Genomic DNA, 24,993 nt, shown 5'->3' with positions numbered 1-24,993 from the left:
TAAATTTGGAATACTGAAATTCTCGCCACAAGTTATACTGCAGATTAATATCAGGAACTAAATCTGACCAAAGACCGTTTGCTTCTAACTTTGAGCCAGTATTCTTCTGGTTTGGCTCTGACAATGCAATATAACATATAATAGTTGTTGCAGCTTTGTGTAAAAAAAAACAAACTATCTCCTTTTAATTCAGGTTACACGGTCAATCCGTACCGAATGTACTTTATGAAATGTGTTCTAATGAACTAATAGTAATTGTACGCATTCTATGTACATACTCTGTCTAACTTAACAAACAGCAAAATCCCATCCCTTCACTGTTGAGGTCAGTAGCTACCGGAAAGCCTTCTACTAGTTTCTTCCCTCAGACTGTTCGGCGTTGCAATTTCTTTCCCATTTCCTGCTTCCCTGACTGTACTGACATGCAGAAGTTTAAAAATAATGTGAAAAGACATCTCGCTACTCAACTCCCCACAGACTCCTGTTAGGTGCGATATTAAATAGTAGCTCCTTACATTCCAAGTTCGAATATGCCTTGTTTGTGTTGAAAAGGAATAAAAAAGAGTAAAATAAAAATAAAATGCGAACACAGCGTGAAATATTTTTGTAAAATGTCTCCCTATTTCGCCATACCTCACTTCGCAAACAAAAAACTAGAAAAAAAAAACAATAAACAAAGAAAAAAAAAACGTTACTAATAAACAAAGACTAATGTTGCTGAAAGAAAAAGAAGTGACACGAAAAAATTGTTTGGTCAATGATCCGAATATTTCTTTTCATAAATGAGAACCAGTTCACAATGAGAACCAGTTCGTCAAAGCGTGACCTTGCAAAACTGATAAAAATAAAATGTTCTGATACTTGTTGCGACGTAAAAGAACCTGTTTTTCTGCTTATTTTTTTTTTAAATGGAAATCGTTCAATACAAGGCATGAAGCCACTTGATGTAAGGAGCTAACAAGAACGAAAGAAGATTATTGCAAAGACAGCGGATGCCTATCAGTATTAATCTTGAAAAGACCAAAGCTGTAGGTAGAAGGAAAACAGTGAGCAGGAAGAGAGTTCCACAACCTTGCAGTCCTTGGAAAAAAAGCTACTGGAATAGGAAGCTCTATTATAATGAGGTAGTAAAACAGCGGATTGATGGAGACCACTAGACCAACGAGTCAAACGAGCTGGAACAAAGGAAGCAGGGAATAGATCGAATAATTCTGAGAAAAACATGCCATAGAAAAAAAGACTGAGACTAGCAACATCACGTCTGTGAGAGAGCGGTTGAAGTGAAGACGAAAGTGTGGGGTCAATCAAATTACAGATACGTTTCTGCAATTTATCAAGAATCACCAAATGAGACACAGATTCACGAATCCAAATATGACAACAGTACTTCATACATGGTCTGATAGTAGATTTGTAGAGATAGAGAATAGATTTAAAAGATTTAAGAAAGCGTTTGGAGTGATAGAGAGAACTGATTTTATGATAACCAGAACAATGGATTTAATACATAGACACCGCAGAAAGATTTAATGAGAAAGAAAAACCAAGAAGTTTTAGAGTCGGTTTCTCATAAAGAGAAGAGCCATCCATAAGAATCGCAGGAAGAAAAGGGACACACCTACAATTGAAAGGCAATAGTTGAGGATTAAATGCAGAAACACATTTCTTACTCCAATGCATAATAGAACCCAAATCAACTTCTAGACAGTGGCGGAGGCGGGGGAGGGGGGTACGATTCCAAAAGAGGGATGACGCAATGTCAACCCCACCAAATTTTTCAGCCAGGCTAAGCTGCAAAAATAGTCTGAAAATAGGATTTATTTATCATATATCATGTAAAGTTTTTAAGTTTTTAATCTTTTCTAAAATATTAGAAACTCTTACATTCTTTTTTAAATTCTTGTCGACGTTTATTGAAAACTCTAAACTCTGTATTTTTTGTCATTTTTAATTTGAAACCATTTGATGACATTTCATTTTCTTTTAACTGTGAAGAATAATTGGAAAAAGAATTAAGGTGTTTATATATATAAGTGTCATATCTAAGGGGCGCGGTTCAGGAGGGGTGACACAGTGTAATAATTTGAAAATTTACAAAAAAAAAAATAACAAATCTCTCATTAAATATTTATAAATTTTAAAAGAATTGGAATCAGAATCAGTAATCGTATTGGAATCAGAAATTTAGAACAGAATCGGTAATTGGATCAGAATTGGGAAAAATTTTGGAATTGTCCCATCGCTAATATATACATATATATATATATATATATATATATATATATATATATATATATATATATATATATATATATATATATAAGTGTCATATCTAAGGGGAGCGGTCTGGGTGACACCAAAGGAGGGAGTGACACAATGTCAGTGGGGTGACATTTGAGCAAACCACCCTGGGTGACATTTACTCTAGCTATGCCACTGTTTCTAGATCAACTGCATATTTCAACTGGTCCAAGAAAGATGGACAAAATGTACATAACATTAGTCAGTAATACTTTTGCGTAATTCTTGTTTACAAAAAAAAAAAAAAAAAAAAAAAGGGGGGGGGGATATATATATTGTTTGGAGGAGTTGAATGAGCCTTGCCATAGAGTAATAATCTGATTAGTCACCTTACTGAATGAGCGTTTGTGGTTGGAGCTGGTATTCCTTAGTGTGAGGGTTGTGCTGTATCTTTCAGCACTTCTTCTAGGTGGCGCTACCACTCTGTATATATTGCTAAACTAACCAATCATATTCTTGTAAGGAGGAAGAACACAGATGTACTCATATTCATTACATCCCTTCCTCCCTTCCTTGCTAGTTGTTCTTTTTGCCTCAAAGATATTTTGAGGAGAGTTATGTCCCTTGCATTCCAGATTAACCAGCATTTTATGGACACAATACTAATATATCCTCATTATAAAAGTACTTTTTCTTCTGTTCAAAATATATAATTGATATCTATGATCGTAGATAATAGAACTCCAAAGTATCTTCCTCCAACTACAACTCTGTTAGGTGGAACAGCTTTCTTTCTACAAAATAATAATTAAAACAGAAAATTATAGAACCTGTGTAGTTTAACAAGAGCTTCTGCAGTTTAATTAACTGTTTTTCCGTAAGTAAGGCGCCAGCATTTATGGAGGCCGCCACCACCATCACCCCCCCTCAACCGCCCCCCCCCCCTCTGCAATATAAACAGAATTTTTGCGAAATGTTAAATGGTATTCTACTCGGTAAATGTCGGCACCTTACTTACAGAAAAACGGTTAATTAAACTGCAGAAGCATCTGTAAAACTACACAAGTTCTATAATTGAATCCCCCCCCCCCAAAAAAAAGAACGAAAAACATAAAAATGTTTTGTAAACTGCTCGTGAAAATTTACTTTTTTAGATTAATTAAAAAGCATTAAAAACTATGTAATACACACACACACATACACACACACACATACACACATACACACACACACATGCACAAAAAAAAATGAACCACATTTTTTTTATGATAAATATTCCTTGTCATTTAAAATGTCCGCCATGTATTCATGCGCCTTGTGAAACGTCAAGTAACTATGCACGTCTGCACATTTCAGTAAGAAACCGATCGCGCACAGGGTAAACGAAAGCGGTGAAATGGGGCAGGTTCCAGGGTTCATACCATGAAAACGGTAAATTTACGACTGTTTTTATTATCAGATTAGTTGTCAGCGACCTCAAATACTTCTAAAGAAACAAATTAGAGTGGTCGGTGTTCTGTTGTAGCGTAAGGTAATATTTACTTCAATTATTTTTCTATGTTCCTGTTTTTAAATTAAAATTATATTTTTATTTTTCAGGATTATGTAAAAATTATGTTACGCCGAAAGTTTCACATTATTTTTTTTTTTTACAAGGTAGTCACCGGAAGCCAATCTGGGATAAGGTTATTGCGTGTATAGTAATCAACGGGATAGTATCGTAGTAATCGTTAATATTGGAGATTTGATAAAGTGTGTTACTTAGGGGGGGCGGTTTATCAGGAATTTGTTTATGTTGGACTTGAAAACATCAAAGTTGTAGTCAGGAGGGAAACAGGCAAATGGAAGAGAGTTCCACAGGCGTGCACTGCTAAAAAAGAAGCTTTGTTCATGGAATCTATGTTTTGGTTTTGGCACAGCTAAAGAATGGGGAAAATTATTGACAGTGGTTTCAGCTAGACGGGTGTTTAGCGTGAAAGATTGGTGAGGAGGGACCAGAGATTGGAGTTCAGACAAGCACTTGCCATGGAAGTAACCATAAAACAAAGACAGGCTCACAATGTCTCTCCTGTTGGAGGAGAGGTTGCAGGGAAGAGAAAAGGGCATCCCCCACTAAGCCACAAAGTCTATTTTGTACTCCGTCAAGGCAGGATAGTCTGTTTTTAGCAACTCCTGCCCAGATGTGGCAGCAGTACTCCATCCTTGGACGTACTTGGCTTTTATATAGATAGAGAGTTGCATCAGCAGTAAGATATCTTCTGGAGTGGTAGAAGGATCCTACCATTTTCCAGCGACCATGGCAACTGACTTGATGTACATGTTCCATTTCAGGTAAGGAGTAAAGGTTAATTCCAGAAGCTTGTCAAAACATGGAGCCTCCCCAAGACGAGACCCATCAATTTCAATTGATGCCAGATGGAGATCAGAGCGTTGATGATGTAAAGATAGGAGCTTGGTTTTAGATGCATTAAAAGTAACCAGCCACCTCTTCCCCCACTGTACCACACGCTCTAGATCAGAGGAGAGAGAATCAGAGAGAACTTTGTCATTTACAGCCTTTGATGTGTTGCCATAGATAATCATGTCATCAGCATAGATATCAACGAATGATTTAAGTATCTGTTTTGGGAGATCATTGATATAGATCAGGAAAAGAGTTGGGCCTAGGATGGACCTCTGAGGGACTCCAGCATTAATACTGTGGGCCTCTGATTTCTGCCCATTAACCACTACTCTTATGAGCCTATCAGAGAGAAATGATTTAATAATTGAGAAAACATTTCCAGTTATACCATAGCTGGAAATCTTGTGAAGTAGGCCTTTATGCCATACCTTATAAAAGGCCTTTAATATGAGGGGCGTGCAATAAGTAATGACCCTGACCCACTTCCCATAGCAGTAGAGCAACGAAACTTGGCACAGTTATTAGTCTTTCTCTACATAGGAACCACCCAGAGTCATGCATTTCTCCCTCTGATGCATCTCTGGAGATTATTTTTGTAGAACACCCCAGGTTGGTCCTCCAACCACGACGTGATTTCAGAAATCAAGGCTGCATCATCTGGGAAACGCTTTCCTTTCAAAAACAACTTCATGGCTGGGAAGAGGTGAAAGTCGGAGGGTGCAACATTAGGAGAGTAGAGAGGATTGCTAAGATTTCATAACTACACGCCCGTGCTTCTGATCTGACGACATGCAAGTTGTGGATCGGAGCATTGTCCTGCAGGAGGAGGGTACCTTTGCTGATCTTGCCCCGCATCTTGATTTTGATACCTTCCCTTGATTTCCTCAAAAGTGAAGCATAATAGGCTCCTGCAATTGTAGTACCCTATGCCAGGAAATCTGTCATCACTACTCCGTCTTGGTCCCAGAAGACTGTGAGCATGACCTTGTCAGCGGAGGGCTGCACCCTTGCCTTCTTTGGAGGTGGTGAGTCCAAGTGCTTCCAATGCATTGACTGGGCTTTGGTTTCTGGATCATAGTGATGAACCCAGGTTCTTTTGAAAAACTTTGACTCATCTTCTTGGCACATCTCCAAATTCATCCTCGCGCACTCAACGCGTTTTCGCTTCTGGAATGGTGTGAGCAACCTGAGAATCTATCTGGCAGACACCTTATGCATATGCAAATGGTCATGAATGATAGTTTCCACAGACCCTGTACTAATCTTGACATCTTGGGCTATTTGGCGAATAGTAATGCACCAATCTTCCAAAATGGCAGCCTCAACTTGACGGACAGATGCCTCATCAATGGCAGAAGGGGGGGGCGACCAGGTCTGGGAGTTGTTTCCACAGATTTCCGGCCATGTTTGAATTCACAATGCCAGCATTTTACAAGGTCATATGATGGGGGCATTATCACCATAAGTTTCTTTCATTTCATCAAAAGTCTCCTGTGGTGTGCGTCCTTTCAAATACAAAAACCGGATCACTGCTCGACATTCAACAGGCTCCATTTCACACCTGACTCAGTTCAAACACCTGTAAACCAGAAACCACAATTAGTTAAGAGCTGTAATTTGCCACATAACCCGTAGAGATATAAATCATTGCACATGCAAAATTTCAGCTAGATTAGACAACTGGAAGTGGGTCAGGGGCATTACTTATTGCACGCCCTTCGTATGTCAAGAACAATTGCCCTAGAAAGGAAGCCTTTGTCGAGAGATTCACTAATTCTATGAGATATAACCGTTAGCACATCTGCTGTAGATCTAGCAGAACGGAAACCATATTACATGTCACTAAGATGCATTTAACTTGGTGTTCTTCGAATGACCTATGTTGGTCTAGCTAATAGACCAGTGTCTCCATGTGGAATGAATTGGGGTGCAAAGATCAGCACGTTGTAGGGCTAACGGGTGTCGATTTTAATCCCGCAAATTCCAAAATAAAAATAATAATGATGAAAATCAGAAGAAAAGGAGTTGAAACAATTAATGAAAAGAGAAAATAAATGAAAGTTCTGAGTGAGTCTTTTTACGAAGGATTAAACAATGTAAAAGGTCCACCACTTACTTACCGGAGAGATAGGGTTGCAAGTCCGTATCCATGTGGAGGAATTAACCGTCGGGCGGGCGCGTGTTTAACGTCCAAACGCGGACGGGTCGATGTTGATGTTTACGCCATGGTGTTCAAAGGTCGACTCCCGTTTGGGCGAAGAATGCCCTTTTTATACCTGTCCGACCGGCTCCACAGCAGCCTTCAGAAAAAAAAAACATTTTTTAAATTTGTTTTCCTTGTAATCCGATTGAATGAAAAAAATAACATTCTTATGACGTAAGGTGCTTTAAGTGACGTCCGCACGAACAACTGAAATTTCGTTTAAGAACAACCGAATTTGCGTGGGTGGGGAAAGGGAATGTATGCGCAGGTGAAACGATGTTTATACATCCACGCGCGCACAACTGGGTTTTACACACGCGCGTCGGGGACACGATATGCCCCCCTCCCTAGAAAATTGATTGGATTCAGTAATATACGATTGTTCGTCGTTAGGTTGAAAGTAAATGCAAGTGAATCTGTACGATCTTAATTTGCAATTACGTTTAAGAACTACCGAATTTGCGTGGATGGGGAAAGGGAATGTACACGCAGCTGAAATGATGTTTATACATCCACACGCGCGCAACTGGGTTTTACCGTGACCATCGCCATAGATGGCCTGTCAGCTGAAAAATGACGTCATCGCCATAGGTCTTAGCAAGCAAGATAAGTGTCGATAATGAACAGACATTTTTTTACAGAAAGCGTTAGAAAACTTCAAAAGTTGTTAAAAAGTTTAAAAAGAAAAGGAATACGATTTGATTTGTACGAAACTGAAGTTTATGCAATAGAAATAAATAAAAATGAACAATAAATATTTTTTAAATAAAAAAAACAATATTTTAAAAATCAAAACTGAAAAACAAACGCTAAATTAGTTTAACTGAAATACGAACAATAAATTAGTTTAACTGAAAAACGAACAATAAATTAGTTTAAATGAAAAACCAACAATAAATTGGTTTAACTGAATAACGAACAATAAATTAGTTTAACTGAATAACAAACAATAAGTTAAAAATCAAATTCAAACAAATGTTAGTATAAACAAAGTTACTAGGGCAGAAATATTTCAAACATTGAATATTAATTAAAACTTTTCAAAAATCTGTTGTAGAATTTAATTAAAAGTTTGAATTTTTCTTTTTCTGATCTTTTTTTTTTTTTACTAATATTGTCATTCTCTTTTCGACAAAATTGTTTATAAGGGAATTCGATGCACTCCATATCAGCATTTTTTCAATTTGCTGAATAGTGTGACTCTCATCACAAGAGTCAACATAAATAATCGATTTTGATCAGCCAAAATATTTAAAGTTATGCACATGGCTAATTTTCTCTGATGAATCGAATGTAAAAAAGAATCGCATTTTGTAAGTTTTTTTATAACTATATAATTATATAAGACAAAATTATTAGTTATATCATTTGGGTATAGCAGAGAACCTCTGTTAATACCCTGAAAGTAGCTGTTTAATTCAGCTATTTCTTCAACAGCCTCTCTCCCGGATATTAATTTTTTGCAGCTATTGCATTTCAGTTTTTTGAAAACTGCATAACAGCAATAACTTGCTAAGTATAATATAACAGGAAGTACTTACTTGCATTGATTAACATCATCTTCTGTTACATCTATGTAAAATTTATAAACATGTAACTCTTGCTCCCTTGGCATTTCATCCCAGTTAGTTTCTTTTAAATTTTTCAATTCAATAGTTCAATTATTAATTGGTGAGCTCAATTTTAAAACTGACAAAATTCTGAGTTTTTTTCACATTCATACACCTGACGTATCGATATATTATACTGATCTCCACTAAGTTGTTAATACTGACCAAACCTTGCCTCAAGGTTATCTGTCTGAAACTTTCCTGGTAATATATACACCATGTTCAGTACATTTATACAATATTTAGTCAATTCTAAAATTGCGTAAGTAGTATGGTACAAAGCAGTTTCCTTTGTTAACTTACCAGTTCTTCCAGGAATGCTATTCCAAGTTTCTAACCAGTCACAAAACATATTTAGGAAACTATAATTATCACTATTAAATGTAAGTGGATTATCATATTTATTACGAAGTCGACAACCTTTATATGGTGTTTTCACATTCAGTATTGTCCACCAAATATAAAATATTTGAATGTATTCTGCGATTTCTGCATAATTTGGCAAGCATTCCTGTTTTCCTAAGGTTAGCCAACCTTGAATAGTATATTCGTTGAAAATTTGCAAAAACAAATTAACATTTTGCCTTCCAAAATTAGTCGGAGAAAGAGCTTTTGAAGTCAACTTATAGCAATATTTCACAAGTGATTGAGATTCTAGGCATAAAGTTTATGTAAACTAGAAAATGGAGCACTTTGGATGTTATCTAATTCATGATTTCCATTATAACAAAACTTTGGGAACATCATGCATTTACGTTCATCTTTTTGGCCAAGCCAATTGTTTCTAATGCATTTTAATATATGCACTGAGTCGAATAAGAAGAAAAGAGGGCTAGACGTTCTAACTGGATGGGGATATACAATTGAAAGCTTTAATGGGCTACAAAAGAAAGACAGCTTTTTTATTTATTGCATTATTATCTGTTATAACACATAATACCTTAAACCCTATATCTTCTAAGCCAATTATTACACGTTTAATTATGTCAAATAAGTTCTCAGCTAGAAGATATTTAGTTGGCATAACATGCACAACATCCTTATATTGTGAGAATACACTGCTAAGCATAAAAGCAAATGCACTTGTGGCAGGTTCATTGCTGTTGTTAGCTAAGCCAACAATATTACCACCTTTATAATCAAGATAAGGTTTGAGATGTATTTCATCAACAAGTAAAGATACTGTGATGTCATTCTGCATTAGTAACTTGAACTTACTTTTAATATACATGAGAAAATTGTTATCGTGTTGTTCAGTGACAGGATTCATAGAAGTTGATAAGGTTAATCTTCGAATGGTTGAAGAGCATGGTAAAATTACATTTTTAGTGTCTCTTAACAGTCTGTACCCTCTAGGGGAGAAGTTATATAATAAGGAAGAAAATACCATCATTTCACTCGAATAATTAACCTTATTCATTGTCATTATGTTAATTTGTTCATATATGAACTTAATGGCATTAAAATATTTAAATGATTCATCTTGCACTAATAGCAAAAATGATAAGATTAATTTTAATAAAGAACTTATATTAGAAGTTTTCATTTCCTGTTCTTCGATGTCCATTTTTTTCATGTTTTCCATCAAAATCTGCAGAGTATTTTCTTCTGTACTTGCAAGTCCGTATCCACGTGGAGGAATTAATTAACGGGCGCCGGTGTGTTTAACGTCCAAACGCGGACGGGTCGATGTTGATGTTTACGCCATGGTGTTCAAAGGGGGGGGGGCGACTTGGGGGGGGGGCGAAAAATGCCCTTTTTATACTTGTCCGACCAGCTCCAGGGACTAGGGAGGCCTCCAGAAAAAAACAACATTTTTTTTTATTTGTTTTCCTTGTAATCCGATTGGATGAAAAGAATAACATTCTTATGACGTAAGATGCTTTAAATGACGTCCGCACGAATAACTGAAATTTCGTTTAAGAACCATCGAATTTGCGTGGGCGGGGAAAGAGAATGTACGCGCAGCTAAAACAATGTTTATACATCCACACGCGCGCAACTGGGTTTTACCGTGGCCTTCGTTATAAAGATGGCCGGCCAGCTGAAAAACTGACGTCATCGCCGAGGTCCCAACAAGCAAGATATGTGGAACTCTTAGACTGTCAATAATGAACAGTAATTTTTACAGACAGCGTTACAAAACTTCAAAATTGGATTAAAATAAAGAAATAAAGAAAGAACACGATGATTTATACTGAAACTCATCTAATATTAATAATAAAAAAATAATAAAAAAACACAAGTTGCTTGTTTAAGTATATTATAAGCAATTGAATATTTCGTTGTATCATAGATTTTAAAGATTTTCTCTTTTTTTCATTTTTCTTAAACTTTTTCTTCTAGGGGATGGGACATCCAACCAGATGTCTGACATTTACCCCTATTTTAGTGAGTCCAACCAAGAGATCTTTTCAGGATTCTAGCCGTCCCTTTCAGTGCAATCGTTTGTATTTCACTTGCACTTGGTTCACCGGGCATGCTTGCTATGTACTTTTTAAAGTTCTTTTTCATAAGCCCAGTTGCTCCTATGATGACTGGTATAAGAATGCGTTCTTTAATTACTTATAAATTACATTTTAAAAAAGTGAAGGAACACGATTTGATTTGAAATAAACTTGAAGTTTATTTAATATAATTAAATGAAAATCATGCATGTAAGATTATGAATATTTGAAGCAGAACACAAGCAAAACATTTGATATGAGTTAAGACAATAAACAAATATTAAAATTAAACTATTTTTTTAATCAAAATGAACAATATTTTTTTAATCAAAATGAATTTTTTTTTTAATCAAAATGATTTTTTTTAAATCAAAATGGATATTTTTTAATCAAAATGAATATTTTTTAATCAAAATGAACAATATTTTTTTAAAATCAAAATGAATATTTTTTAATCAAAATGAACAATATCTTTTTTAAATCAAAATGAATATTTTTTAATCAAAATGAACAATATTTTTTTTTAAATCAAAATGAATATTTTTTAATCAAAATGAACCACAATATTTTTTTCAAAATCAAGAACAATATTTTTAATAAATTCATGAAATATTGCCCAGTAAAAAAATAATTAACCTAAAGAAAAAATCATGTTTCTTATTTAAGATTATTTCACCACATAACAAAAATAACATGCAAAATCATTTTTTTTATATCCATATTTTCAGTTTGTTAAAATACGTGGGTTTGTATTACTGTACACATAGATTCGAAAAAGTTGTCAAAAAACAAATATATAACAAATAAATGTTATCAAAGGCAAGATAAGTTACTTAATCTTGATCGCAAAAATCCGAACAAGTCAGTTATTTTATATTTGTTTTACCATTAAAAAGTTTGGTTATGATAATTTTATTTAATTTTTATTAAACGTATGTATTTTGTAATTGACACCATCTGAAATTCTTAGTTATAACGTCGGTTTATTTATTTATTTGGTATTATTTTACGACCTGCCCTAGCTCACCAGTATCAGAATTTTTGTAGGAATTTTTGACACCCCTAACACGAAACTGCGAATAAAATATAAAAATCTCGTAATTTCTCTGTTAAAAGTGGGTTATTTATTTTCTTTATGGATTATACTTCCAAAATAAACTATTACAGTTGTTTTAAAAGTAATAGAAATATTTTTATTTTTTTTTAAAAAACAGTAATGAATTTTCCGAACTCAATATTTTTCAATTTTTAAACTTTAAAAATCTATCAAAATTTTTCTATTGATTCTATTTTTACGATATTTTCAGGGTCAATGTGAAATTTTATGTTCTTTCCAATAAATCGAATATAATATTTTAGACAAACGTTTTTTTTTAAAGTCACGCCGCCCCCCCCCATTTTTAAGTGTCTATTAAAAAGTAAATAATTAATTTAGTCGCCTTTAAAACAATATTTCCTCCCAGAACGGTCATAAAATGTGTTTTCAACCGATATTTGTTCAATAATGGACCAGTTTTCCTACCTAGCAAAAATGAACGAGTTTGCGTGGCCACATCCAACACCCACCCACAAAAAGTTCACTTACCATTAACCCTAAACCCGGGTGGCAATACCCCTAAAGAAAGCTTTCTTAATGATACCATTAACTCGAAATCCGAGTGTTTGATCTCCTCCAGAAAACAAAACTTAAACCTACTATTAACCATAACACTGTGTGGCAACTGACACCCTTCCCCCCAAAAAGAACATGGTTGCAGCTAACTAAAACGGTTACATGTCGTTTCGTTCAAACGCTGTATGATCAGAAAGTGGGTAACCATTTTATTATTATTTTTTTAAATGCAAAACTGATAAATGTTACCAATAAGTTACTTTTCCACCTAACTGGATAAGTTTTTTGTGTTTTTATTCAATGCAAAATGTTCAGTCGCTTCGAAAAACAAGTAATATTGAGCGCTACCGGAGAACCAGAAAAAATTGCCGCAATATCTCTTTATATCTTTGAAGTCTCGATAATCACTTCAAAATATGAAATAAAACAAAATGGTGGTAGGATCCAACCCAATAAATGTCACGGTAACATTTATTAGATGGTTTTCTACCACTAGCGGTCATTTTTTCTTGGTCTTTGGTAGTGCCAATATTATTTGTTTTTCGAACCGATTGAACATTTTACATTAAATAAAAACACCAAAAACTTATCCAGTTAGGTAAAAAAAAGTAACTTATCTTGCCTTTGGTAACATTTATTTTTATTTATTTTATTTATTTATTTATTTATTTATTTTTTAACTTTTTCGTACGTCTGTGGAGTATAATGCAAACCCACAAAGTGTGCCATTTCAGACCATGATTGATTGGCAAATGTTATACAGATCGTGACCGGAATGAAAAAAAAAAAATCTGTATTTTTTTACGAGGTGCCCTAGTGTAGTATAAGCATCCCCAACCACCTCATGTTAAGAACAGCTTTCGGAATACCCCACCCCCGTGTTAAGAACAGTTTTAGAGTTTGGCGGGTGTTTATTCCAAAAGCCGTTCTTAACATGGGGAGGTTAGGGTGTTTATAATAAGCTGGGACACGTCGTAAAAATTTACCAAAAAATCTTATAGGCATTGATGTTGCCTTTTTTAGGGATCATTTCGATTTAAAATCTAGTTAGTATTTATGCATGTAAAATTGAGAAAAGATCGCTCGAAATTCGTCAATCAGAATAAGCGAAATCAAAACAAGATGTCGACTGAATTTGACGTGATGTCGTGTGAGTTCGTTTATTCAGATAATGTTAACACGACTAAATGGATTTTAAATGAAAACGATTCCTCATTTAATAGTATATAAGAAAATAAAAACAGCCTAAAACCATACATATATTTTTTTTCTTTTTGCTGCATTCTACTCTGGCCGTTACCTTTAACGTTTGCCGATTTATTTTTATTTAAGATCTAGACGAAAACAAAGCAAAACGAGAAAGATATTAGTGAAAAACTTTTTCTTTCATTTTCTAGAGAGAATAAGAAGGTGTGACATATTTCTTCTCGTTGCCCACTCTGGCCATGACCTTAAACGTTTGCCGATTGATTTATATTTAATATCCTCAAAACGAAATATGGAGGATATTAAAACGAAAAAACGTTTTACTTTGACTGCAACTCAACATTCAACGTTAAATTGACGACTTTTAATAGGTTTTCGTCTATTCTGAAAACGAATATCACATTTAAATTTGGGACAGACAATTAGTTTTCCGGATATTAAGACCTTTAATAGCCAATGTAATCCCTTATGTTTCCACTGGCGGACATGTTTTTTCACAACTGAACAAGTACTAATGCGCATGCGTGTTAGAAAACACTCCCTTTTCATGTTAAGAATGGCGACGGCCACTGAAATTCATTAAGTAATACATTGGGAAAAAGATAGGCACTACTACAGTTTATCGCCGAAAATGGAGACACCATTTTTTCGGACACCTGTCGTCAGAATCAAATTAGTATTTTAAACTATGACCGAAGCATGAAATAAATAAAAAAAAAAATAGATAACTAGATAATAATTACTTCTGGAAATAACTAATTAGTTATTTCCAGAAGTAATTATTATCTAGTAATCTAGTGCCATCAGCGTAGTATGTAGAGGACTAGGATATATAAATCCTAATCCTGTTACAAAAGAAAATAATGAAACGAATGGAATTAAGGAAACAAAAACTCAATTGCTGGATAAGATAAACATGTCGTTTATTTACTGTTGAAAGAATGAACGTTTTAGATATAACACGTGTTCATGTCCGCGTTCGGGTGTAACCATCGTTTGTTGCAGTGTAGACAAAGAAAAGGATAGAGGGTTGACATCAGTTAAACTGCGCACCATGTTAGCAGTCAGCTACGCGAAGGTATTCTCAGGGACAAGTTGTATATATAGAGAGAGAAAGAGTGAGAATGTCAATCCAGTTCATGGAGAGAGAAAGCGTATAAAGTGTAAGTACGGTCTGTTAGCTTTTTGTCCCACATAGTAGCCAGTGGCGTGAGGTGCGCGCGCCTGCCAAAAAAGCCTGCTGTCGGTCCGTAGACCGCCCAGCTCGGAAGCTGGTCTGAAAAGGAAGATGCTGCTTATTGCTCTTGCTTTTATAATTGTTTCCGGTGGTCTTTTGCGCATGTGTGGATTTCTTTGGGGGAAGTGACGTTGTCCATGTGTGCGTACGTGTGCGCGTATGTGAGTACATGTGTGTACATTAGCGTGTGTGTGTGTATACACGTGAATATGAGTGTATGTACGCGAACGTTAATATATGTACGTGTGTGGACGTGCGCGCGTATGTTTGTGTGCGCGTATGTATATGACAAGTAATATAGCTTGAGATGTGAACATGTGTTTTTGTGTGAGACTAGAAAAGGCTTGCGCAAGTATACCCCCTCCCCCATGTTAAGAACGGTTTTCGTGGTTGGGAGTGTTTATTCCGAAAGCCGTTCTTTACATAGCGATGTTGGGAGGTATATATTGTGAAAGCCATTCTTAACATGAGGAGGTTGGGGGTATTTATACTACGTTGGGGCACGTAGTAATTAGTTCTTTCCGGAAGTAATCATTATCTGGTTTATTTATTTATTTGTTTCAGTCATAGTTTAAAATACTGATTTCTCCCTCTGATTCTGACGACAGGTATCCCTCCCACCCCAAATGGCGTCGCCATTTTCGGCGATAAACTGTAGTAATATCAAAAGATGTCATAATATCCAACAAACTCTTTGTTTTCCACAAATTTGAATATGATATTCGTTTTCAACAGGCCCGGAAACATAAATAAGTTGTCTATCTAAAGTTCAGTTTTGCGTTAAAGTAAAAATTTACAGAAAGTTTGTTTCACTTTGTTTTTTTTCTCGGAAAAGTGAAAGAAACGAACATAGTGAGACTAAAAAAATACAAGCTGCGAGTTTTCTTTGAAAACGACAAACTTTCTCTATCTCTTATATATATTCAGAAACTTGCAGAACTTCGTGTAGATTAATCGATGCGCTTATCGGCGATAAAGTCGTTTCTCTCTTTTGAAGGAAAACTTAACTTTTAAATCCATTTTCGTGATATCCTTTCTGATTTCGTTAAACTTGGTTTTCCTCTTCCTGCTGAACTCAATGATGAACGGACTCGAAATAGAACTGACAGTTGCTGGAGCTTTTGTGATATTTGCCGCAGTTTCATGGTACCTTTATATTAAAGGTTACTGTAGGGTAAGTATTATTATTATTTTTTTTTTTTAATATACACGTTCGATCTTATCTATATATATAAAAGCGAAATGTATGTATGTATGTATGTATGTATGTATGTATGTATGTGTGTGTATATGTCTGCTAAAAACTTTTGACAGACACGACGAAAATTCACAAGCTCGGTATCATATCGCAGCTCCGCTCCACCCTTCGCTCGAAAAATATCGAAAAATTAGCCAAAAACGTTCATTTTTTTCACTCCGAAATTTTCGACAGTGTGGGGGGGGGGTCAACAAAAACGGTCTTCTCGTGACGACGGCAGGTTATACGCATGCGCCAGATGACGTCATGACCGGATTCATTACTTTAAATAGTTGAAAAACTGAATAAATTTCATGTACGTCGCGTTAGGTTGGTTGATTAACGCCTTGGTCTGTTATCTAAAAGTTTTGGGTTCGAATCGTGGTATGAGATGTCTTTTCTTTTTGTTTTTCGATTTTTTAAATTTAAATATTGAACCAGTGTTATTTAAGCCATTTTTCACGTAACGTTCGTTTTTCTGTTTTGTTTTTTTACTTCGCTTATCCACCACCGACCACACACCCCAAAACACCCGGGTACCCACCGATTTTTTAAATTTTAATATCGAAACAGGCTTATTTAAGCCATTTTTCACATGTTCGTTTTATCTGTTTTCATCATTCGTTTGCCTTACGTTAGTTTTTTTTGTGGTTTTTTTTCGATGTTTCAATTACCCCCCCCCCACTTAAGTTTTAACGTTTTCTTTTTTTACTTCGCTTATAACAAACAAACCTGGTCATTGACGTCGTCGTCGTCGTCGTCGTAACGCTCGATGACTTCTGGGCGCGCACCTGTCAATTTGGTTCTTACTTAAATAAATTCAAACATCCTTCACTAACTCATTCTGGCTGGCCGATTTTATTTTCAAACTTCGCCTCAGGGCTTCAGGTTCGATCCTACCCCCCCCCCCTCCGGTTTCTTTTTTATTTAACACCACACACACCTACAAACACCCGGGCAACGCCGAATACCCCCGCTAGTGTACATTAAAACGTAAATAAAGGAGGAGGTGGCCTCATTTTTTTCCTTTTTTCCTTTAACTAATTTTTTACCCCACCCTCTTCCAAAAGCAGATGATACTCACGATTTGCTTAACTCCCCACGAGATCTTTTATTTATTATTTTTTTTTTTAGATTAACATGGTCCCCCTAAATCACCTAAAAAAAAAAAAAAAAAAAAAAATGAGATCCTAGATTTTAGGCCTATGAACGCCTTGAAAAACTTGGTGGGAGAAAAATTAGTGCTTTCGACAGATAGATTTTTTTTAATATGTCGTTTTAAGCAAAAACAATATTTCATATTTAATTGTCAGGTACTCCTTGGGCGTTGAGTTCCACGGCGACCAGTAGAAAAATTCAATGGGTAAATGTTTACTCTAACTACAACAGAACACCGACCAATAAAATTTGTTGTTGTTTAGGTTTTCGGGGTCGCTGACAACGAATCTGATATTCAAACCCGTCGGAAATTTACCGTTTGCATGGTATTACCCCTTAAACCATCGCACTATTTTGTGCCAATCACCGCCATCGTTTATGCTTTTTTTTTCTTTTTTTACAAGGTGGTCACCACTTATCAAGGCCCAGAAACCACTCAGGGATAAGGGTTATTGTAAGTACAGTACGTTAGTGTAAATATTTAGAATGTCTACTTAAGGGGGTGGTTCATCAGGAATTGGTTTAGGTTGGACTTGGAGACATCCAAGTTGTAGTCAGGAGGGAAGCAGGCAGACGAAACAGAGTTCCACAGGCGTGCAGTTCTAAGAAAGAAGCTTTGTTTATGGAATCTACGTTTTGATTTAGGCATAGATAAAGAGTGGGGAAAGTTTTTGACAGTGGATTCAGTTAGACAGGTGGTTTTTGTAAAAGATTGGCGAGGGGGGACCAGAGATTGGAGTTCAGACGAGCACCTGCCATGGAAATAACGATAGAACAAAGATAGGCTTGCAACGTCTCTTCTGTGGGAGAGAGGTTGCAGGGAAGAGAAAAGGGCATCTCCCACTAAGCCACAAAGTCTATTTTGTACTCTGTCAAGGCAGGATAGGCTGTTTTTAGCAGCTCCTGTCCAGATATGGCAGCAGTATTCCATCCTAGGACCTACTTGGCTTTTATATAGATAGAGAATTGCATCAGTAGTGAGATATCTTCTGGAGCGGTAGAAGGATCCCACCATCTTTCCAGCGACCTTGGCAACAGACTTGATGTACGTGTTCCATTTCAGATCAGGAGTAAAGGTCAAGCCCAGAAGCTTGTCAAAACATGGGGCTTCTCCTAGACGAGAACCATCCATTTCAATTGATGCCAGATGGGGATCAGAGCATTGATGATGTAAAGATAGGAGTTTGGTTTTAGATGCATTAAAGGTAATCAGCCACGTCTTCCCCCACTGAACCACTCGTTCGAGATCAGAAGAGAGAGAATCAGAGAGAGCTTTGTCATTTACAGCCTTTGATGTGTTGCTGTAGATGGTCGGGTGATCAGCATAGATGTCAACAAATGATTTAAGTATGTGTTTAGGGAGATCATTGATGTAGATCAGGAAGAGAGTTGGGCCCAGGATGGACCCTTGAGGGACTCCAGCATTAATACTGCAGGCCTCTGATTTTTGTCCATCAACCACTACTCTTATGAGCCTATCAGAGAGAAATGATTTAATGATAGAGAGAATATTTCCAGTTTATACCGTAGCTGGAGATCTTGTGAAGTAGGCCTTTATGCCATACCTTGTCAAAGGCCTTTGATATGTCAAGAGCAATTGCCCTGGAGAGGAAGCCTTTGTCAAGAGATTCATTAATCTTATGAGATATAACCGTTAGCACATATGCGGTAGATCTTGCAGAACGGAAACCATATTGCGTGTCACTAAGAAGGTTATTTCTGCTGAGGTGGTTGACTATTTCTCTATTTAATATGAATTCCAGCAACTTATTCATGACACACAGGAGACTTATTGGTCTGTACTGAGAGGGAGATGACTTATCACCTGAGTTCTTAAATGCAGGGCATACTGATGAGGTTTTCCAGGGTGGTGGAAAGCACTTCTCCTTAAGGCAACGTTTAAACGGTTTCGTAAGTATGGAAGCAAGTTCTGGTTGAAGCTTTTTTAACACTATAATTGGGATGCCGTCAGGGCCAGTAGCTTTACTGGAATCAAGGTTCTTGATTATCTTGGTGACCTCATGCACAGATATTTGTATGTTACCTAGCGTGTTCTGTGTTATAGGAGGAAATATGGGGAGTTGATAGCCTTCGTCGCATAGGGTAGAATTAGCTGCAAAGTTCTTGGCAAATAGTTTGGCCTTGTCTGAAGCTGAGGAGATGACCTCTGATCTGTTGATAATTGTTGGAATAGAAAGCACACTTCTGTTCAGGATCCTATTTGTTATTTGCCAAAACTGGTCGTTTATGTGCATCTATTACATTGGCAGCTATGGAAAAAGTGATTTCTGTGCGCGATGGCAGCAGCACATTCTGGGGAGAACCATGGCTGGCTGGCTGGTAGGTTTTTGTTGGAATTTTTAAGATAGTATGAATCGGTCTATGCCTAGCGCGACACCACCCGTCCCTCCCCCTGCCCCCTGCCTCCCTACCCCCAATGTAAAGAGAATTTTTGTGAAAAATTAAACAGTTCTTCTGCTCGGTGTATGTCGGCACGTTACTTATGGAAAAACGGTAAAATAAACTGCAGAAGCACCTGTTAAATGTTGTACAAGTTTTATAATTGAAAAATCCCCCTCCAAAAAAAAAAAAAAATATGAAGAAACGAAAAATAAAAATGCTTTTGTAGACCGCTCATAAAAACTTAATTTTTTTTAGATCAATTAAAAAACATCAAAAGCTACGTAACACAGAAAAATGAATCACATTTTGTTTTTGAAAACTTTCTTGCTTATTTTAAATGTCTGCTAAAAAATTCTTTCGCGATGTGACAAGTCACCTTACTACGCGTGTCCATGCGCGAACGCATCATGTAAGAATAGCATAAACGATGGCGGTGAGTTGGCACAAAATAGTGCGAGGGTTCAGGGGTTAATATCATACAAATGGTAAATTTGCGACGGGTTTGAATATCAGATTCGTTGTCAGCGACCCCGAAAACCGAAAAACAACAAATTTTATTGGTCGGTGTTCTGTTGTAGTTAAAGTAAACATTTACCCGTTAAAATTTTCTGCTGGTCGCCATGGAATTTAACACCCAATGAGTACCTAATTGTCATGTCAACAGTAGTAATATATCCAAAAATCATGAAAATTCATGGAGTAGAAAGTTATTTCTAGTTAAAAGTAATTTTACAAAAAATTGGGTAAAATTGCATTTTCTTAGACGTTATAAAGTAGACAGACAGTAAGAGTTTAGACGCAGGGGAAATAACCCGGAACGAATATTTTAGATTACTTGTTCATGATTACAATAGTTGTTGTCTATAGCGATAGACTTTTTTTTTTTTTTTTTTTTTTTTTTTACTAAAAACACAATAGCAATCAATGAATTTTCGTAATTTTGGGATATCTACTATTTTCGACATGACAGTTATATTGTTTTTGCTTAAAACGAAACATTTTAAAAATCGATTTGTTGACTATATCTTAAGAAACACTCATTCTTACTTTTTTTCATTTTTCTTTTCTTTTCCTTTAAACGTAACCGTACGTGTACAAAGGCTATGGTAAAAATTGAAAAAAAAAAATTTAGGGCTTGAATTACATTTTTCGAGGAGTTATAAGCTTGGAAAGATGGGGTGGAATTATTCACTATTTTCACGAAATTTCTGACACACCTACCGTAGGTGTACAAAAGCTATGGTAAACATTATTTATACCATATATTTTTTTCATCCCTTTCCCCTTTTAAAAATGATTCGCGATTTTTAAAAGAAATTTCCAACACATTTAAAACTGGTGCAGAAAAGTAGTTTTTCCCCCGGATATTAAGACCTTTATTATTCAATGTAATCTCTATTGTTTTCAATGTAATTGCTACTGTGTTCGCGCAAGCGTGCAATCATTTTTTGCAAAGTAAGGCCTGTGTGATTGTACGTGACGTCATACATTTTGGTGCAAGCGAGACATGTTGCAAAGTCAAACCGTCGATAATGAATAATAGCGTCGCGAAATGTATTAGAAAACGTTAAAAATTGCAATAAAATGAAAAAAAGGAACATTTAGAGACACGAGATGCACCTTTATAAATTAACAGTAACCGAAAACGGCACAGAATGAAAAACAAAACCATTTTTAACAAAACAACAAATAAGTTTATTTCAGCAGCAGAAACTTGGACAGTGTCCACGTGAAGAAAAGGAAGCGTTAAAGGCTCTTTCGGCTGTCGAATGTTAACCAACAGTTATCTTTGGGCGAAGGTCGTCTATGCTGGAGTGTCCAGTGGACAGGGACAAGAGAGTTAGAGAGAAGGGGGAGAAAGATAGGTTTTTCTTCGATGCTGGGTTCTCTTTGCTGATTGACTGTGATTCCCAATGAGACCAAAAAAGTCCCTGGGGGAACAGATGGAATCAATGCGCCCTGCAACCTAATTGATTAGTGTGTGACCAAATCATCCAGCAGGGACATTGATTCGCAAAAGAAAATAAATCTTTATTTTATTTCTGAAAAAAAGGCTTGGAAAATATAGGAGTTTTAAAGAACAAAAATACCAAATAAAAACTTTTTCAATTCATTTTAGAACATTTTCTGTTGTGTTCTTTGCTGCAGAAACTCTTTCCTCCTCCTTTCCACAGTTCTTCTCGGCTTTGGCCACCAGCATTCATATGCGTTTCAAAGTTGGTATTTTCTTGATTGGCGCCAATCAAAAAAATGCCAACTTTGTGCGTATTTGTTTTGTCGTTTTTGTTTTACTTTTAATCAGGCATACAAACATACACAGAAACAACTGTCCTGTTAAAATTATTTTAAATAATTATACCGACAATACTTGATTTTAACATGGGACTATTAATTTATCTTTTCCATCTATTTTGTTTGCTGTCACTATTTTTTGTATTTATTTAGTTTAATGTTTAATTAATAATTTATATTCGTTTATTTATTTATTTTTTATATGTAGTTATCCAAAAGTACATCGTATTCTGCGTCTAGTTCTTATTTCGCTTCTATAATTTATTAATTTTTGGAGATTTAAAAAAATTTAAGAGGTGTGGTAGGGGGACTGTGCAACTCTTGCTTCACAGTACATTCAGGAAAACAGGAACCCGGAAGAGAATTCCAAAGTCTAGCAGTCCTAGCGAAGAAACTATAAGAGTAGAAGACTTACTTACATCTAGGGATTTCTACTGTGTAGGGGGTGGGATTTTGCTGCTTGTTGGGTTTGTCAAGGATATTTATGTAGATGGAGTACAAGGGCTTGTAGTTCATCGGAACACTTACGATTAAAATACTTGTAAAACAGAAAGAGGGATGCAACATTTCGTTGATGAGACAGCAGTTGAAGCCTAGCTGTTAGTGCAGAACCTATTAATTTTGGATAATAAAATATCCATCATCAGAGAATGAAAGAGTCCTTTTGTTTTGGTAATTTTTTTAATGAGGTGATGTGTGAAGCATTTGTGTAATATATATATATATATATATATATATATATATATATATGTGTGTGTGTGTGTGTGTATAAGAACAAGTAGTTAATAAAACATATTAAAAAACACTTTGAAAAAGAGTTAAAAACATATTTAATTTTAAAAAGGAATCACAAAATAAGTGGATAGTCCTTAATCTGCAGAGTTTGGGAGAAATGCTTTCCTTCTCATCAGAGGGTAGGATTTAGCAAAATGCGGGATCGGATTTTGTTTGCAAAAGTATTTGATGAAACTACAAGTAAGTCATAGATCTTACTTGGTAATAAACAGTGTAGCAGAGGGAATAGGGTGAAGAAAAAGGTTATGTCATGTGAATGGATAGTCTGGTGAACAGTAAAATCCAAAAATACAGAATCCAAAAAAGTTGGGTAAATTTCCATTTCCACAAGTACAATCCAAGGGAATTGTGTAATTGGAAGATGGTCCAAAGTAATCCAAAAGGCAGAAATCTGTGGAATAATTCACAAATGGGTACAATAAAAAGGGAATCAGTTCAAATAATATTATTAAAAGAAAGATAAGATGTGTGTAGAAAAAAAGAAATGGAAGAAATTTAAAACACGACCGTCAAGGCTGGGATGATTTAAGAAAAATGAGTGAAGAAAAAAAATTGAATGGTGACTGAGTTAATTTTAGAATAGAAAAGCCAATGTCAAAATGACCCAGACAGAATGACGTTGAAAAGGCGCCAAATTTAAAGCAAAAAACGGGGTCAATTATTACTTAAGAATTAAATTATCAGCAGGAGTTATTAAAGGAAGCAAATGAATTGAGAAGAAAGATAAGTTAAATACATACACATGTATATACATACACACATATGTATGAATACATACAATTACACATATACATACATATATATATTAATATATATATATATATATACACACACAACAAACACATCCACATATACACACACATATATATAGAAACATATAAATAAATAGATGAGTAAATAAATAAATAAAGAGTTAAAAAAAAGTTATAAAATGCTAAGAAAGTATGTAGAAAAAACGATAATGTTAAAATATATATATCTGAAAGGTTAATTTAATAGCTATGTAATTTCAAATTGACCATATTTAAATTTGGATTTATGTTTGCAGTAGGAGATCAGTTGGTTTTTAGAGTTTATTATATTACTACTTTGAGGGGAAGTAATTATAGTTATAGCTTCGGTTGTGCAGAGGCGACATGACTTAGAACCTGGAGTATAAGACTTAACCTTTTTTAGGATAGTCCATTTAATTGAGAAGGGGGTAGTGTTAGAATTAAGTTTTTTAATTAAAATGGTTAGAGAAGTTCCTTGGTTATTATTAGAATTTTGGTTGTTAAAAGAAGTGTGGTTTGATATTCTTTTCTTAATTAATATTGAAGTAGCGCCGATATATGTATGCACTTTATTAACAGCTCGAGGTCTGAAATTAATATTAATTTGCTGATTTGTACTGGGGAAATAATTTGAATTTTGTTCATAGTGATGAACAAAGGGCGGCACAATGATTGTAGGAAGACTATTATGGAGGGCATAATGAGTGTTGTTAGTGCTAGGATGGCTGTTAGGAGAAATGTCATTGTCATTATTGTTACTGCTGGTTGTATGATTATAGATAGAGGGGCTGCTCATGTAATTAGTAACTATATCAGATGGAGGATGGGAAGGGGGGATAACTAGAAGACAAAATATTAGTGTCTGTTATGGGAGGATTGTGTGGGAGCTCTGTAATTGTGCATGAATATATAACATCTTTATGGATGCAATCATTATTGAGTGGGCAAAGATGTTTGTTATAACAATTACAGTTAGTTTTGGGTTTAACTGGGAAAGGGATTTTTTGGGCTGATTTAATTTTTTTGTTATTAGATGTTAGATATAAGATTGTTAGTGTTAGAGTAGCTGTTGGGAGAAATATTTTTTTTATTCTCATTATTATTGTTATTATTATTATTGCTAGTTGTATGATTGTAAATAGAGGGTCTGCTTGAATGGTTTATTGGGTTAGTAACTATATCAGATAGAGGGTGGGAGTAGGAAAATTTGATGACAAAATATTAGTGTCTTTTATGGGAGGATTGCGTGGGAGCTCTGTAATTGTGCATGAATATATAACATCTTTATGGATGCAATCATTATTGAGTAAGCAAAGATGTTTGTTATTACAATTGCAGTTAGTTTTAGGTTTAATTGGGAAAGGGATTTTTTAGG

General features: G+C 35.3%; 1 protein-coding gene across 2 annotated transcripts in view; it reads left to right on the top strand.

Moving 5' to 3' along the window:
* The first annotated feature begins 15,785 nt into the window (after positions 1-15,785).
* The window catches only part of LOC145252595 (opioid growth factor receptor-like protein 1), a 58,786-nt gene continuing 49,578 nt past the window's right edge, over positions 15,786-24,993 (top strand). The window contains exon 1 of one of the 2 annotated variants that reach the window (XM_080112276.1): positions 15,786-16,134. In XM_080112276.1, coding sequence (XP_079968402.1) covers positions 16,039-16,134 — 96 coding nt within the window. In that variant the 5' untranslated portion in view covers positions 15,786-16,038. The remainder of the gene's footprint in view (positions 16,135-24,993) is intronic. The other variant, XM_080112277.1, reaches the window with a different exon arrangement.

This window comes from Euprymna scolopes, chromosome 29, assembly GCF_053919585.1.
Source record: "Euprymna scolopes isolate OS-2025 chromosome 29, ASM5391958v1, whole genome shotgun sequence".
Classification (NCBI taxonomy): Eukaryota; Metazoa; Mollusca; class Cephalopoda; order Sepiida; family Sepiolidae; genus Euprymna; species Euprymna scolopes.
This window is presented reverse-complemented; position numbering and strand designations above follow the sequence as displayed.